At 33.9% G+C, this 17,838-nt stretch overlaps 1 protein-coding gene across 2 annotated transcripts in view; it reads left to right on the top strand.

Moving 5' to 3' along the window:
- The window catches only part of LOC128987462 (protein phosphatase 1 regulatory subunit 14C), a 57,185-nt gene that overhangs the window by 11,188 nt on the left and 28,159 nt on the right, over nt 1-17,838 (top strand). Inside the window, exons 1-2 of one of the 2 annotated variants that reach the window (XM_054408318.1) lie at nt 7,850-8,066; nt 8,580-8,819. In XM_054408318.1, the coding sequence (XP_054264293.1) occupies nt 8,595-8,819 (225 nt within the window). In that variant the 5' untranslated portion in view covers nt 7,850-8,066; nt 8,580-8,594. Of the gene's footprint in view, nt 1-7,849; nt 8,067-8,579; nt 8,820-17,838 lie in introns of those variants that run through there. The other variant, XM_054408317.1, reaches the window with a different exon arrangement.

The raw sequence follows: 17,838 nt of genomic DNA, 5'->3' as shown, positions 1-17,838 counted from the left end.
TCCAAGTCTTGTTGCTTTATGTCCGCTTTTTTACATTTACCTATCCTGGAACTAATCTCCAACCACCCTCTAATTTGCAATCATGATGGCGAATCTGAAAATATTTTCAAGATCTCTGTCCATTTTATGTAAAGTGGTGTTGGATTTTACCATTAAATTCTTACTTAATTTTAACTAAAAATATATTAACCAAATAGAGCTCGTTAACCTATACATTGTTCGGAAATAAGGCTGCCCTGAAGATGACACTCTGCATCAAGGCCGAAACGCCAAATTGTCGGATAGCCATCATCCTGTCGCGACACGGTCGTCGCCTGGAGAACCCGACTGAACAATACGTGATCGTGGAAGCTTGTCCATGAAGGTCGAATACTGTAAAATCCATCTTAAAATGGGATAGACACATTTAGCCCACAACAGATAACTAAATCCTAACTGGGCTTGAAACACGCTTAACAGGCTTAAGATTTTACAATAGTCTCTTTTATGATTGTTTCTATAATCAATGGTTACTTTACTGGAATATCCACATCGCTATGGTACTCTACCAGAGTTCGCATGACTTAGTATGAGTAGGAGAGAGAGAGAGAGGTACGCATCGCAATCCAGACGTCGCAACTTCGTCGCAATGAAGACTTACGCAAACTCCGGTGATCATGCTCGTCACACCGGATGTGGATGTGAGAGCCATCGACCATCAGAACATCCGGTGCCGAGAATTGTGGGAATCATACGTAAGACATATTGTCAAGGAAAAGCAAAAAAACTTACTAGATGTCACGCTTTTTTGAGTAAAATAGACTTTGGAGACTTGGTTAGAGATCGAAACCCCTTATATTTAGACCAAGGTTTAAAACTCAACTACACCCCTGGGAAATACTGTAGTCAGTTTCCTTGTACAGGATAAATGTCCTAGTTTACCAAATAGGCCTAATAAATTATGAAAACATCCCAAAATTAAATTGCTGTAAAAATTATGTTTTAATATGTTTTTTCCTCAACTTTTGCCACGTAAATGTATCTATCTTGTATCTTACAATCAACCATGGTTTATTTATTGGTTACTTTATACGGTACATTTTATGGATGTACATTGGGAAGCCATATACTTTTATATTTATAGACATGCTAAAGTCTATAGTTTTTTTGTGAAAAAATATTTTATTAGATTTGAAAATATAAGATTTTATTGTGTTTATAGATAATTGAGTGTTTGTTTTCACCGCCGATATTTTTCGACGGATTTGTAAGGGAAAGGCCCTAAACCTCGTCTTTTATAATTTTAGCATCGTTGTTTTGTAAATATATTGTCAGCTGATGTTGATGGTCGATGGAAAATGACAATTGTGTACAGTACAATAGCGAAAAGGTGAATAAATGTAAAAACTAACATATTTTGACTTACTTTCAGAAATAGAAAGATCATTTCTTAACAACTTGTTGTTTAGCAAACATTATGTCATCCGACGCCTTAAAATAAGGCCACGACGCCAACTACCACTGGTACCATACAACCCCCTCTATAGAGTTAATAGCAGAGATTGAGAGATTAAAGTTGTTTGAAGATAGTGATTTACCTCTTTTGCACTAAAACCACTTAAATTCGCCGACGTTGCACGCCTGTGCTGCACTCTAGCGGTGGCTGCAGCAGCTGCTGACGGATCGATGATCATGAGCAGTATCAGCACTTGACCGTTGATATCGCCTCAGCGCAGTTCAGCCCTTCAAGCACTTCATCCTAAGCCTAGTGGTTTCCTCAGTGATGTATAGATTATACGTTAATAATTTGTGACCCACGTAAATTAAACATGTTTAGACTTATATAATGGAATAGTTTATATTTTTATGGTAATTTATGGATTTAAGTATATTCAATAGGAGTTATAGGAATTGATCATGTTTATATTATAAACATCCAATTTAATACGACCTTATAATACAGATTTCGATGTTATATTTTGCTGTAGTTCCTTTGCGAGCAAGGATAAATTGTTTTAGACATTTTTAAGGTTAGTTCTAAGAGAAAAGTTTAAACAATATCTCTTAAAATGATTACCCATGAACTAGTAACTATTGTTGAAGTGTAATGTCATTATGTCTCTACTCTAACATTTTTCGCAATGCTTAAATAATAAAATAAACGAATTTATTAGACTGGGAATACTTACGTACTTGCTCAATAAACTGTTCGATTTCAAGCAACATTTTTGCAATAACTAAATGTTAGAATACTCAACGTTGTATGGGATTGGAGAAGCAGGGCTATTATTTTATAGAACGTAATGAGAGCGCCAATGCCACGGCGTTGGATAGGCAATCCAGATACAGGGAGTCTGAGTCTGTACTCAGGTTGCCTACCTGCGCCTTACCGTCTAACACGAACTGTCCACAAGTATTCTTTATTCCTTCACCAATCCTACCAAGTGTGCTTTGTTAGTATTCAACTGTTGCTCAAACCATGTGTGATCTATGATATTAAACGTATTTTTTACTACAGTTACCTGACAAACTTGGCTTCCATGCACTGAATATAGCACGCAAAGTAGCTAATTGCTGCGATTACTTACTTTTGTCGCACTCTAGTGTTCCAGCGAAACAACACAAAACAATGTGCTTTTTAGGTACATAATACGTGTACGCTCGAAAATAAGTTGGCAACACTTATTTTAGACTAAGATCAGCTGATGCAGTGTTTCCCATATCGATCAACGTTTGGATTTAACCTAACCTAAAAAGTGTTGTATAGTGATTGAAAGACTAATTATTTATATGATTTATAGTAACTGTTGGAAAAATATAATGCGTAACGCGAGTGCAACGTGCTACTAGTTACACAAATAACTATTTAAACAAGCGTTTATAAGTTATTGGTACTCTATTATTTCAGCCTAATATTTTCTCGCCATCAAAGACCTCGGGCCTGTGCTTGGAATTTTTTTATTTTCATAGCATGTGTTTTTAAGCGAATGGTACAGTACGAGTATCGGAGTAACCATCCCAAAAATAAATCGTATTTGAATATTTTCCATTTAAATAAACACATGTAAGTCGTGATCTTCAACACGATTCCACGAAATACAGGAAGAACATCTTACAATTTAGGATTCTGTACTTAACCAGATTGATTGAGTACGTCTAATACTATCTCTAAGTTTTCAGACGAAATAGTCATGAAATTCAGTCAAGATCATTGAGCCCAGTGACATCATAACATTCTAAACACATTGTTGAGGTAAACCATTCAAAAAGTAACAACGACGTAACCATATCTGGAGCAAAGGAAACGCAACCTCAAAGACCAAGATAACCCGGGAGAGTGATTTAACCGCCATTGTTGCGAGAAAATACGGAAGTCTTATGGGAAATAAACAACAACGGATAAGGAATCTCACGTTCCACATACAAGCGCAGACTTTTGGCGGGTAGCGGTGTTTTTGGCGGGAGCGGTGTTGTGTTATCAAGATGTGACAAAGTACACGTTCTTTCCCACAGTGTAAAAGTAGTCAAGTCGGTTATTTTCTTCGGCCTGAACAGTCTGAGATGGAACACAGAGATAGTACTAATCGGTAAGGCTTCTACTATTCAGACAGAAAACATGGAATGGTTAGTTTGTAATATGTATATTACCTGCCTTTATGGGGAAGTACGACTTCTTAAAGGTCACGATGTTTGGAAGTTAGGTTTGCCTGGTTGGGATTATTTAGGAAGATGTATATTTAGGCAAATATATTTTAGCGGAGCTAAGTATGCAAAAGATCCCAATATTTTGAACTATTGGGTTATGAAGTGACAGCGGTGAGAACATTTCCTACAAATTTTTTGATGCATGCATGATATTTTAGCGCATGCAGAATAGCACTAGAGAAATTTTTTGGCGGTGTTGGAAGAATACTTACCACATACATAACAACTATAGAACAAATCCGTTCACCCGACATAAAATTAAACAGAGGAAACTTCTTTCTCTTTTGGTTGATCAAGTTTAAATTACAAAGTGTCCATACCGTTTGGAAATCAATTATCAATTCAACATCGCACTCTCCTCATATAATAATGTTAACTATCTGCACTAGAACTAATATACTATTCCGCAAAACTACTATACAAAGCTCCACTGAATTTAAACTAAATTATTTGTATATTTAGTTTAATTTTGATCGTCCAAAATATTGTTTGGTACTCTTTCTTTGACTACATTATTTTGAATAGCCTGTCTCTTGAAAGGTTTTAAATTATTCAATAAAACCTTACAGACTATAGACCAATGACCTTTTGCCTGTGCTATTACCAAAACCATAAAAAATCTGCCCTATTTCAACCAACTTCAACTTTTATTTCTGAATGTCTGACTTGGGCTCTCCTCCTCGGTCGGTCTCAGTACTTCGTGGGCAAATGTGATTGTTAGCGGACCGCGGGCGGAGCGGCCTTGCAACACCAAAACTCTCAACCGGTTTCGCTCGGACATCTATTAATCGGTGACGTGCAATTTGGCCTTTCTGCCCACTCTGCTGCCCACCCCGAGGAGCGAGAGAGAGGGAGAGAGTCCGTTACTTGGGCGAACCTCTAGAACACGAGGTTGAGGATACCCCGGACTCCAGACCGGCTTTCATTCATGTAAAACCACTAGACTGCGAAGTGTTTCCCTTTCGTTGGGAATTTTCTTGGAGCCTCAAAAGATGACACATTTAGATACATTCAATTCTCATACTACATTGAAGTTTTTGTCAGAGAATAAAAATTAAGGTAGCCACAGACAGAGTGTGATGGTATATTACTGTTAAGAGAATGATTAGATCAAACTTAAAGGACAACTGTTGTAAGCTATAGCTAAACATAAAACTTATTCACTAAATGAGAAATTCACTAACAACAGAACTTTGACATCAGCGGACTCTTTGATTAGAGACAAAACTTTACATTCCATGTCCACGTTAGTTGTACATTTTGAAAATAAAACATACTGTAATTGAATAGAACTACGAGAGTGCGCAGGGCGCACAACCGTTTTACCAAACTGGTGGGGATAGTATGGTACTGCATAATCCATCTTAACCTGTGTTTTATTACTACAATTTCACTATGTTGTTCGACTTGTCATGTTATGATTCAGACGATGATATTGAGCACAGCCTCAACATAGAACAACTACAAATTTATCATAAAACTTAACATTCCATTAACATGTTTGTTCAAGTTGTTGCCAGAGAAGGAAAATGAGCGTAACATATTGACAAATAAAACTAAAACATCGTTGGGTGCGTTTCACCATTAAAATCTTACCGAGTTTGTCTGGCTTATTATTTAATGATAAGCAGTATAACATTTACCTATGAATGGAACTAAACCTTATATTCTCATGTTAGTTGCAGCTATATAGAACCAGAAAATGAAAATGGACCTAGTTGAATTTAACCACCGACAGAGATAGTGTAAATAACTGTCTTCTGTCAAATATGTCTATTGTTTAACCAAGCCAAAACTCATAACTATAACATCGTGTAATTATTACGGTAAGCCTATCAAAATCTAAAAGGAGAAAATTGAATTTTAGACAGTGACACATTTTCACAAAGGAAATTGATACAACTGGTTCACAGATGAAAAGTCTACTTTAGTAACCCAAAGTCAACGACAGAAAGCTACATATCTACAAAGCGTCAATCTAGTTAGTGCCCAGTACATTCCCATGTTCGCCCAGTCAGTTGCCCAACACGAGTTACGACTGTCTGTTCAGTTGAGTGCCCCTTGCCCCTCGCGAGGCCTTGCCCTGTTTCTCTCTTTGTTTTTGTCACGATTTGATTCTTGTTACGCTAACGAAATGGGGATTTTCTGGTAGAGTATGCTTTGTGAAAAGGGTGGGAGGAAAAGTGGAAGACAAATTTTTTCTATAGTTAATTTCAGGTTTTTTTTAATAGGTGTTTTTCCCAATATTGTGATTTTTTTCCGTACTAATATAAAATAGATGGTAATTGATAGTGATTAATGTTTGAAATGCAGTATAAATAATATTTCACAAATAAAAGCTTACTTCAGGATATTCTCTATAATTTCGTTGTTAAGACAAACTGAAATTCGGTCAAAAATTACAATATTGTATAGGGAAACGAAAACAAATTATAGACTACATCTTTTAAACATGTGGACGTAGTTTAATTTCCGAGAATTCATTGTATTAATTTTTGGACTTGGATATTACGGCAAAAAATCTTACCCACCACAGAATGTGTACAAAACGATTTTTATAAAAAAAATTATTAAAATGATTTTTTAAACTAAATTTCAATAAATTGTTTGTAGTGTTTTAACTTATTTCAATATATTATAATTCAAGTATCTAATGTAGTTTATAACCCAGAAAAGACTATTATATCTAGATACTTTTTCACAAATCGTGTTCTAATTCACTGCAATTAAAAGGTGTTGCTATTTGTCCAATTAAATCATAAAAAAATGTGGTAGTAAACAAAACACTTTAAAATTTGATAAAAAGACCATTTTAAAGTGAACCCGTCGACGATGAGTGGATTTAATCAATTAGTGGCTACTAAATAATTTAATAATATTTTTTGTCTCTATATCTCATTATGTCATTTTAATCAGCAAATTATTAAATTACTGTTATTCAGCCTAATAAGTCGTATTAATGGTAAACAAGTATTGTTTAATTGTTTTGTTTGTCCCAAAAGGTCTATTAAAAACCCCTGTATGTATGAACAAACATTTTAATTCCTAAAATTGTAACATTGTGTGTTGGGTTGAGAGCGCCTGCAATTTACTAGACGCAACTTCCAAGCTAGAATGTCTGCAGCATTGCATTATGTTTAACTGAAGGCGCTATAATATGGCTCTCCTGGCAATAATTAATTATAATCTACAACCAAAGAGGTGGCTAGGGTATTCACTATTTTTGTACATTTTGTGATTTGTTTTACAATAAGCTGTTCCAACTGCGATGTAATCCCATGGTCACTTGTAAGCGAGGCCCTCTGTTAAAAAGAGAGTATTCCATTCCCTATAATTAATTGTCTGTGCAATTCTTACATTTTGGGAAATTTATTGGTTTTGAATAAGGCATGGGTTTAGGTGCTATTGTGGTGAGAGCTAACTATTTCATGTTGATATTTCATCACAGACAATCAATCAGTTTTCAATTAATTACCGTAGTGTTTTTAATGGAAACCTTTTTCTAAGCAACACATTGTACTGTATTTCGCTAACTAATATGGTTAAGGGCACTGTGTTCCGTAAATATAGATTTTAGAATATTAAACACCTTCAAATACCAATAATTTTTATACGATACAATTTGCAAATAAAAAAAAAACAAGCTCTTGTGTGTATTATTTACGTATATGGCTAACCCACTACACAAACTAAATGAGAGAAGAAAACAATTAATTATCATTACTTACCGGTAATACATTTGAGGACTGGTTTACTTCAGAATAAATGTTATGCAACAAAGGAACGCATTGAAAAAACTGTTGACAAATGTGTGCTTTGTATGTTGTCCTCTTCATTATGTAAATTAGGCCTAAAACTTACTCGACGATGGTTTATGAACGGTTGTAATGGTTATAAATGGCATAACACAAAGCAAAGATGAATAAATTTGTAAATAAGGGGTCATTAACAGAACCTAAATATTTTCATTTGATGGTCATTGCTTCCTAGGACCGGTTTCTTCGATGACTAACCGCAACTTATTATTATGATTAGCCTGAGGGGATGTTTACTTCATCTAACAAACAGCTGGCAAAGCAAGACAACTTGAATTACGTCACCAAAACACGATTGTTCTGCTCGATTCACAAAGGAGCGACACTAGCGCTCGCCTCCTGTGGTGGCCGCGGCGGAAAACTCCCAGTCTATCGTCGTCTGCCCAAGTGTCAGTTTACTAATTGTCGTTTGTTTATTTTTAGAGTGATTCCCTCAAACTTGACCGCTTCTGTGATTTAGTGCCAGTTTTTTAGTGCAAGCTCAAGCATCGTAGTGTTCTTTCGGTGTTGTATTTCGCGATATATAGTAGGTGTCAGTCTTCTGTGCGGGAGGTCGTTGATCCATAGGTGAGGCCGATCCCATCATTATACTTCCTTTCTTTCTGAATTTTCATTGATCATAACTAAAAAAATCATGCCTAATTTACATTTATTATTGACTTAGATGCATTTTATGTTTATTCCACATGTTATGATTAAGTTTAACCAATTCTAAACTTGAATTTTAATACAAGTCACATGGATTGCCATTGCCAGGGTTTAGTGGTACCGGTAGCTTAAAAGATTCATTGTCAAGTTCATCTATGATCATTGATTGAAGTGGGATTTTACAAATTGATTGTATACCTAATGTCAATCAATCCTTGGGTTTTATGGATGAGTCTAATGCGATTTGTTTGAATACAAATCAATTGACAGGATTTTTACTTTGATTCACACACATTAGTTGAACTTTTCTGATATAAATATTTGTTGTGCTAGTGCAACAACAATCTAAGTGTAACAATCTAGTGAAACAAATCCTTATCATATCTTACTTATCGTAATTGAACATTTTCAATGGTTTTTTTCTTTTTCCAGGCAGGACAGTACAGAATGGAGTGTGGTGTGCTACGCGGTGGTGAAGTGGAGGAGAGGCGAAGTCCTGCAAAGACTGGTCTTCATGTCAACTTCATCGAGAAAGGCGAAGTTAAGGAGAGGAGAGAGAAGTTCTTGACAGCGAAGTACGGGAGTCATCAGATGTCACTGATTAGGAAGAGATTAGCTGTGGAGATGTGGCTTTACGATGAACTTCAGAAGCTTTACGAGTCCTCAACCACAGTAAGTTATGCATGAGCGTTGACATTTAGAATAATATTTGTTTAAGTACCAGTACCTACTATTTATTTAGGATGTAATAATTAGGTTGATTTTAATTTTATTTCCTAGAGTGGAATCATTGAATAGGTAGCAACAAATAGGTAGCAACCACCTTCTGTTTAATCTAACGTCTTAAAGAACTCTGTTAGGTCGAGCATCTATAGGTCCAGAGAGCCACCAAATTCCATTTACAATTTAGTTCTGCTTTCCGATAACTCTGTTTAGGCCTAATTCATGTTTTATGCGATGACATTGATTTAGATTCACAATTTGCTGCATTATTTACACTGATTTTGTAATCGTATACTCTTATATGAGCAATGTCTTTTGCTTGTATGTTTGCTTGCTTGCTTGCACAGAGCTCAAAAACGGCTTCGACGATTGCATTCAAAAGTTGTAAATAATTTATTTGTGGCCTAAAATCATGTTTCATGCAGTAAAAACTGCCAACAAAAATTTAATTACGGTACGTAATAAATTAAGATTAGCATAATGCAATCAGTGTTGCAGTAGTTTCAACTATCAAATGCAATTTAAAAATAGCTTCGTAGCTAAAAATAATTGTAGATAACCCTACAAACAGTACTAATCCAAGGGTTATCAGTGAAGCTGAAACAAGTAGCGTTAGGACCGTAGCTATACCGTAATAGGAAATGAACTGCTCACTTAACAGCTGTTAGGAAACCTCTTCTCTCTTTAATTGGTACTTTGGTGATAACAGCTGTGATTACAAACAAACAAGCTGACTGAAGTTTAAATACAACTGTGACAATAGGCTTTGTGCTCACTGTATTGCCTGCGCTCCTTTGTCACTGACAAAAAACAATGGTAGCAAGGTGAATAAATTTTGGTATTAAAATATTACTGCTGATAAAAGACATAATTTTATAAACTGCAACACGTTAGTCAACAAATGAGCTTATTTTAATATATGTTTGATAATATTTTGTAGTGCTTTTAGTGTTTCAAGTTCGAGTATCTTCTAAAGAAATGATTTCTGGATTACGAAATGTACCTAAAGAGCAATTGCATTAAAAATGACATGAATGTAAAACTTGATTGAGTAGGTACCCAAAGGTGTAGGCCTATATACGATTAAAGTTTAAAAGGGGTTTTTTTTGTAGATAGCTAAAAATATCTTCTTCTATAGTTGATACCTGTTACTGTAAATTTACATACAGTTTCTGATCTTTTAAAAATCTAGACGGGTTGTTGAGGTGATTGGTGATTTTTAATTTATGTTGTTCAATTTCTAAATTAACACATTCGCTACCGATCGCCACATATTTGCGACGCTGCCGTTATTGCCACAACCCGAGGTATACATTTTAACTGTGATTTCATCAAAAAACTAAATAATTATGTAGAAATAGACACTGTTTGAAAAGGAATATATATTGTGAATGTACCTACTTAGAAATTTTAAATATCCGAGCAGTTTTAAATAAAATACCATATCGGTATTCAGACTGCTGAAACTCGTCAATGTAACGTGACCATGAGAACTCTCCTCGTTCTCACAGGAATGTTTATTAAAACAAAAGCCAAATTAGCTTATTATAAAGCGCACATTCTGTGTAAAAGTTTATGGGAAAGTTGAGGCATATCTTTCATCTGGAAAGCTGCATGAACAATTTCTGCAAATTAATTAATTGGCGTCAATTATACACGGCCTAGAATGGGCTTCATGCAAATATTCAGCCTAGATCTGCTGTAGAGCATGAAATATCACACTCAAGCCGTCTCTTGTTGCCCTATTTGGGTTCCTTTTGTACTTTTAATGAAACTACCAATGCGCAAATATTTTATGAGTTAAAGATTCATAGTTTTAGTAACTGTAAAAGGCTGCTCTGTTTACGAGAACCATCTTAAAAAAACTTCATACAGTATATTCTTAGTTGCCAAAATTACAATACCAATGACTATCATACTTTTGTCAGATTTTGGTCAAATTAATACAGTATTTACTTATTTTAGAAGCTGTGTTGAAAATTGAGCAACACCATGTAACTCAGTGTATTAAAAGTACTTGACAAAAATTAACACAAAAAAGTACTTAAAAGTACTTGAGTATTATTTTAATGAGTCTAATTTTGAGAGTGTCAGTGCGATATGATGAAAAACACATATTTTTAGGTGCAATACAGAAAACGTTTCAAGCACAATAAATTTATCGTCCGAGTAAAACAAATTCTTTCAAATACAACACCTTTTGTATTCAAAAAATGTGGATATATTAAGTACATCATGATTCACAAACTATTTTCCCACTTTTACAATAAGAAATATTAAGGTTACTTGACATAGCCTACTGAATAATAATACTGAAATAATGTTACTTTCAACACAGTATAAACACTCCAGAGCCATATCAACTGGTATGTGGAAGTTTGTTTGGTCTGTAGTGGAGGTGTGTAAGTTTTAGTGTTGGGCAAAGCTATCTTATCATACAAAGGAGGCTAGTTGTATTGTTAGGTTTCCAAATTCTTGCCTCTTCCTGCTGTGATAATGCTAGTGATAGTTGAGAGGAAGTTGGTGCTAACTGGTTCTGTACTTAAAAACTTGCTTTGAAATACTGATGATTAGTTTTCTGCTAAATACACTATGATAAAATACATGCTTGGTAAACATGCTTAAGACCTGTATTTAAGGATGTTTAACACATTATTTGTCATGGACCTATCCTATTGTGTTTTTAATGTCTTAACAAATTAAGTTATTTGATTTATTAATAAAATAGTTCACAAGGCTAATTCAATTAAATGTAAGTGAATTTATCAACGGCAAGACTCAAAATTCCTTGTTTTAATTGTATCTTGATCCCTGAGTTACCCTAACCTAAATATCTACTCTAGAAGTAGAAAAATAGAACAATCTCTTGATGGGCTACACATAAAAACAAAATTTTGAATCTTTTGTTATTGAAGAGTAAATAAAACGAGGTGTTAGCCCGTCCTACGCACGGGAGTAGTCAGTTAAAACTGTGTATACTGTAAATCAGAACAGCTAGCTTACACGTATAAAGACAAATTTTATAGCAGCCTACAGTAGAAAGAGTAATTATCAATTGAGAAAGTGTATAGGCCTAGTCAACGATATCACCTTCCATTTCTATCGCATACCTGCCTCTGCCATAATCAATATCAACACAATACAATTACTCATACCATACACAATTTCCAGTAGGTCTGAATATAAACTCCCTAAAATAAAACTAAAACATCCAATAAAATTCACAGTACACATAATTATAACGTTGGTGTCCTGACATCATTAAACGAATCGTCCACACATATCCTTTATTACTGCATCAATTGCTAAATAAAAAAGTGTAAACAAAGAAAAGTAAAAACAACAACATTAAGTTTGTTTTGGTAAACAGCTGAGTCAAAAATAAAATAATATTCATTTTAACAAAAGAACTGGTCACATGTTAAAGGAATTTAAAACGTAAAACACGCTAGTAAAGCTAGTGACGTAGACGTAATTAATTGTCTATGTTTATTATCCATCCCGTATCAGTTCTAATATCCTTATTAATTAAACCACCCTCATTGAATCAATGTACACCCTAATTCCCCATATTCATTTATTTAAACTATAAAATATTCAGCACCTCCAAACGTAACCACAACTAAACACACGCCAAACAACTTTTTAGATTTCATAAAAGGATGGTTAGTCTAATCGCAGTATCCTAGGTCAATGATGACGTTGTGCTCAATCTATGTCATTCATATCTGTATATCTTTGGATAAAACCCGTCTGGGTTGTGGTGGTAATTTAAAATTGTATTCCTAAAGATTCTTGATCTCCTTCTTAATGACATCAATAATTCCGGGCCTAATCCAAACAAAGTTTAATCATTCAAAAACATTGATTGTAAACAAACCAAGACGAATTAAAACGTGTAAAATTGGATTTTCCTACCCTTTCCTAAAAAAGTTTAGCAGTATAATAATTTGCATATCCTTTTTTTAAGACTCGTGTACAGAGCCTCGACTTGTATACATCGATGGTGTTACCTTTCTCGGTGGTCTACTAATGTTACTTATTTCCTAAAAATCAATGACAAATCAGAGTAAAAAAAAATAACCTCATAGTTCTACAGAGCATTTTTATATTCAACCAGGGGCCCATTTCATAATAAACTACAAGTTACAAGTTACAACTTGTAACTTGTTATTTCCATTAGATTTGCATTGGGCGATCAGCTGATTTACTAATAATATTAGTTTGTACTTTATTATGAAATGGGCCCCAGCTGTTAGTTAAAAGAAAATTATATTGCACTAAAACAAACCGAAGATTACAAAGATTATTTAAAAAATCCTTTGAACATCCTAGTATTTTACCTATGTATATTTAAATAATCTTTCATCCTCTTATCGAATGATTGAACGTATCAATGATTAGCATTACACATAGTATAAATAAGTCAACTCTTAGTATGTATTTTAATTTTATCCAAATGCTGAATTTGTGACACAAAAGCTGAATGTTTACAGCTGTTGAGTTAAACAAATGATTTTATGCCAAAAGCTAGTTTAGAATCTTAGCGTCGGCTGCTAGACTTTAAAGAAATTAAAACTTAATTTCTAAAAAAACTGGGACCCTAAATTAAAATTATGGCTTCGACATTCCCTAGTTTTCAAAATGATCTTTCTTTCAACACAAAAATCATGAAAATCCGTCGAGTGGGTGATTCAGAATCGTGAAATAAAAAAACACTATTTCGTTTTAATATTATAGATTCTACTAATCAAGGCATAACGTTTTTATGCGATTTGAGCGTTGCAATTTCGAAGCACCTTCGGTTTGATTAAACAAATGAAGTAGATCTCATTCCAAGAGTTGATTGTTTGTAAGAAGCACTTAAGAGAGAGAAGGGATGATGTGTGAGAGCAGAGAGGGGTTAAAGAGGACAGAATGTTTGACCTCAATCCCTCTGAGAAGCTTATCTTCCCTTACACCTTACAACCCCTACTTCCCTACTTGCTTGTTGGTCGGAATGTGCTTGCTAGGCAAGTTTTCCAACATTAAACCTGTTAAAACATTAACTACTAAACAGTAGGTTTTGTTGAAGAATTCCAACTGTACAATTTCCTAGTTAATGCTGTAATTTTCTAGAAAAGCTAATAACAATACATAATACAACTTTGTTGAATCGATTTACTTGATTTTATTGGCATAAAAAAAGTTTTTTAGGATTCGTTAACAAACTCCTTACTTTATTGAGTTTAGTTTATGTGCAATTTTAAAACATGAAGAAAATTAATTATTTCAATATTAGACACTCCTAGTCCTAAACAATATTATGACCATTGTTACTATCAATACAAAGATTTAAAATGTTATCTTCTTCCTCAAGTGCTAAGTTTTTGCCAAAGCTTTAATATTTTGCACGGAAAATATATTTTGCACCACACAGTATCCAAACTGTTTGTAAATCCTACTTTTGGTTGTTGATTGTTAGGTTATAATTAGCCTTCCACAAAATCATTATAATTGAAACCACTTTTTAACCCACGGAACAGCTTCAATTGGAGTAACATGTCCAAAGCTGTTAAGTGAATTTAAGAGGGAAATTACAGGTTAAAACTAGTTTGGCTGAAGGCGTGCTGTGATTACAGAAGAACATCTTGGCATTTATAAATTATTTCAGTTTAACACTTAACACTAATATAGCCTATAATTTACTGATTGAGAAAGAACCTATGTATATTTTTAGACTTTGTGTAATAACTTATTAAACTATCACTGTAAAGACTAGTTAAACTGTAAAAAGTTGTCCTGTTATCCAATGCTTATATTTTCAATTTTTTCTTGGAATTAGTAAAGATTGTATAGCTTACCGGTAATATATTCCCAGATAATACCACAGATTACTTACCGGTAGAGGGAAGTTCATTTTTGGTGATGGTGAGTATACGTTATCTACGAGAATATTGCAGATATTTTACATTAAAATTTAAATAACAATGTTTCCAGACAATCTGGTATCTAAAATCTGGTTCCGAAAACTTTCTTTTTTAATAGACAGGATGAAAAATATTGCATTATTCTCTGAGCTAACTTAGTGGGGCTTTATGTGGTACTGCTTTGAACTGATAACGCTTGTTAAACAAGTAGTCCCAACCATTGACTGTATGCTTCCACTAGACTAGAGTACTGACCAGTTAGGGATGTAATATACACTAGCTGTTGGCTGTTATTGTACTGCACATTGTTTCATAGCATTTAAATAGACTATGCTACCTGCACTGTCTAATTGAAACTTAATTAAAAGTAGAGTGAATGAGTTCATTGCTTTACTGTTGCTTCTGTGGTAGTCCTAACTACTGCAATATGTTAACAAACCATACATCAGGGCTTACCTCTCTCTTTATTCCTATTTTCCCTTTCTATCGGGGGTTTCATGTTTCCAATATAAATTAGTACAAAGGGGTTGAATACAAAATATCATAGTGAAGGTTTGATTTATCATTAATAAACAATTTCCTTCATTGTGTATGTGATATCAATGCACTAACGCACTCTGCTTTTATTTTGAATAAAAACTTGGCTAACGACTGGCATGCATCAAAGGAGTCCCTGAAGTGCAAGTAGGTTGAGTTATTGTTTAACCAGAGCAATAAACAAAACAAAAATCTGTTTGAGGACTCCTTCGGGGAAATGCGGCTGCAAGTTTTTATGTGAAAACTTCTAACATAGCTGTTTCCGTTAACGTCAAGCCTTACTTTATTTCACCAGGCCACCAAGCATCTCTTCAACCAATTTCAGTTTCAAAATCTATAAGATATTATTTGTGGTGTGGTGTATCCAGGTAAAGATATTACTTTATCATGAAAAATCTATTATACTAATTCCGTAAGGAATTTCTTGTGCACAGCAAAACTCTTTTATTTATGAACCGATTTTGATGATTAAGGTGTCAAATTAAAGGGAATTCTCTGTAGAAGTCATCGAATAACTTTTGTCACGCTCAGTTCAATGTGCTTTGCCCCATTGGACTTCATGTATTTTAGTTTTCATGTATTTTAAATATACAAGTAAAAGTTTGTTAAGATTACCTAACATATGATTTATTTCTTTAAAACAATCTGTCTTCATAAAAATAGCCTGTTTCCCTTCTGTCATTTTAGTATTTACTTTTTCTGTTTACCTAATTTTGATTATCATAAAATTCTACCTAGAAGAAACATTCCCGTGTTTGCGATTCGGCGTTGTATTTACAACAAAGATGGCATGATAATAAATTGTGAAAAGTTACCTACGCTGGTTTTTGAAATTCAAAGAAATATTATGTGACCGCTTGATTTTTTTAAATATTGCACGGACAGATGCTGTCACAAAACAGACTATTATGACTTACGAGGTCTTAGCGTACAGCACAAAACAGATTTAAATTGCCAATAAAATTAAATGAGCCAGCCTCAGTCTCCGGAATAAAATCCAATAGTAACGAAGCTAAATATGTGTAAAATAATATTATGGGATGAAGCTTCTATGTCCAATAAGTATGCTTTATCATCTGTAGAATGATTACTGCGAGATATCGCCAGAAGAGAAGGCCAAGCAATGCCTTTTGGTGGAAAGGTTTTTGAGGTAAGATCTGGCAATGAGCTACCATAGTCTCTGGTGCGAGTCGCTGTGAAATGGTAGAAAATTCAATAATTATATCACCTTTATGGTCAATGTTTAAAAATATTTCACTTGCTAAAAACATAAGAGCGAATCCAAGGGAATCAATATTTGCTGAATATCCTTTACGAACAAGGAATGGCCAAGAGAGCTACCTTAATGGTCTTTGTGAGACATTCATAAGTCTTCCACCACAATGTATTGCGAATAAAAATATCATTGACAAAACCTTCAGTGAACGATTCTCTGAAAATGCTTTAAAAAGACAAAATTCATGCAATAATTTAACCAAAGAATGAACATGGTGACCAAATTAATAATAAATTAGCTAAGCAACTAAATAATGACAGCAGAGTTTACTACTGAGTGGACACTTTGATTCGAGAAGAGGAAGACCGGTTACATGTCCTTAATGATTTTCTCCACACTTTAACACCAAGTGGTTATGTCTCACAAGTTATGTTGTTATGTTTATAAAAAGGTGGAATTTTAATTTTAACAAGAAATTGAAATCCATAAAAACTACAGGTTAATGGAACCAGAATAATAATGAAAGAGATTAATGACAAAGTCTATGAAAATGATTACTGGAAGTTCGGCTGGAAAACAAGTATTATTATTCTAATTAAGTTTAGAATCGTCAGAGGGAAATTTTCTCCTGAAATTCAAACATCTGCAGTTTCAAATGCCGAATCGCTTTTGCCATCACAAAATTTCAAGGACAGACACTTGAAAAAGTTGGTCTTATCTGTCATAGTCCTGCTTTGAGCATTGGACATTGTACGTACCACGCTTTCAATTACCTAAAAATAATGGTGAAAAAACAACGAAACCAAGGTATTCTGATTAAAGACGTTATTAGAGTGTTTGCGAAAAAATCTTATGGAAAGAGTCACCTTTAACATGTAAAAAGTAAGATGTAAATGTTAACTGTTCTGTCAGGCAGTATTGTGTACTCTGTTAAAACCTTTATCAAAACAGTAGCCTATTGAGTATTGACTTTTGATTTATTATGTAGTGACAAGATAAAATTGTATTTAAATTATTAAAATGACATGGAAATGTAGGTAATATTATTAACTGGAAACAACTAGTATTTTTTAACACTCATAAGAAGCTACACTCTATGAGAATCAACAAAAATAATAAATCAATTTACAAATAAATAGATTGTTTTAAAATCGAAATTTCTGGATTAGTAACCGATCCGAAATACTGTACTGTATTGCACTTACCTAAAAATCAAACCACCCTTTACGTAGACTATTAAGTCCCAAACTTTACCATTGCATGTTTAAATGGTTTTTGACAAACCATTTTCATGCCTAAAATACTC

This window comes from Macrosteles quadrilineatus, unplaced genomic scaffold (genome assembly GCF_028750875.1).
Source record: "Macrosteles quadrilineatus isolate MER2022 unplaced genomic scaffold, UCM_ALF_1.0 Scaffold_2__2_contigs__length_208266976, whole genome shotgun sequence".
NCBI lineage: Eukaryota > Metazoa > Arthropoda > Insecta > Hemiptera > Cicadellidae > Macrosteles > Macrosteles quadrilineatus.
Note: the sequence above shows the minus strand (reverse complement) of the source record. Positions and strands in the feature narration are given on the sequence as shown.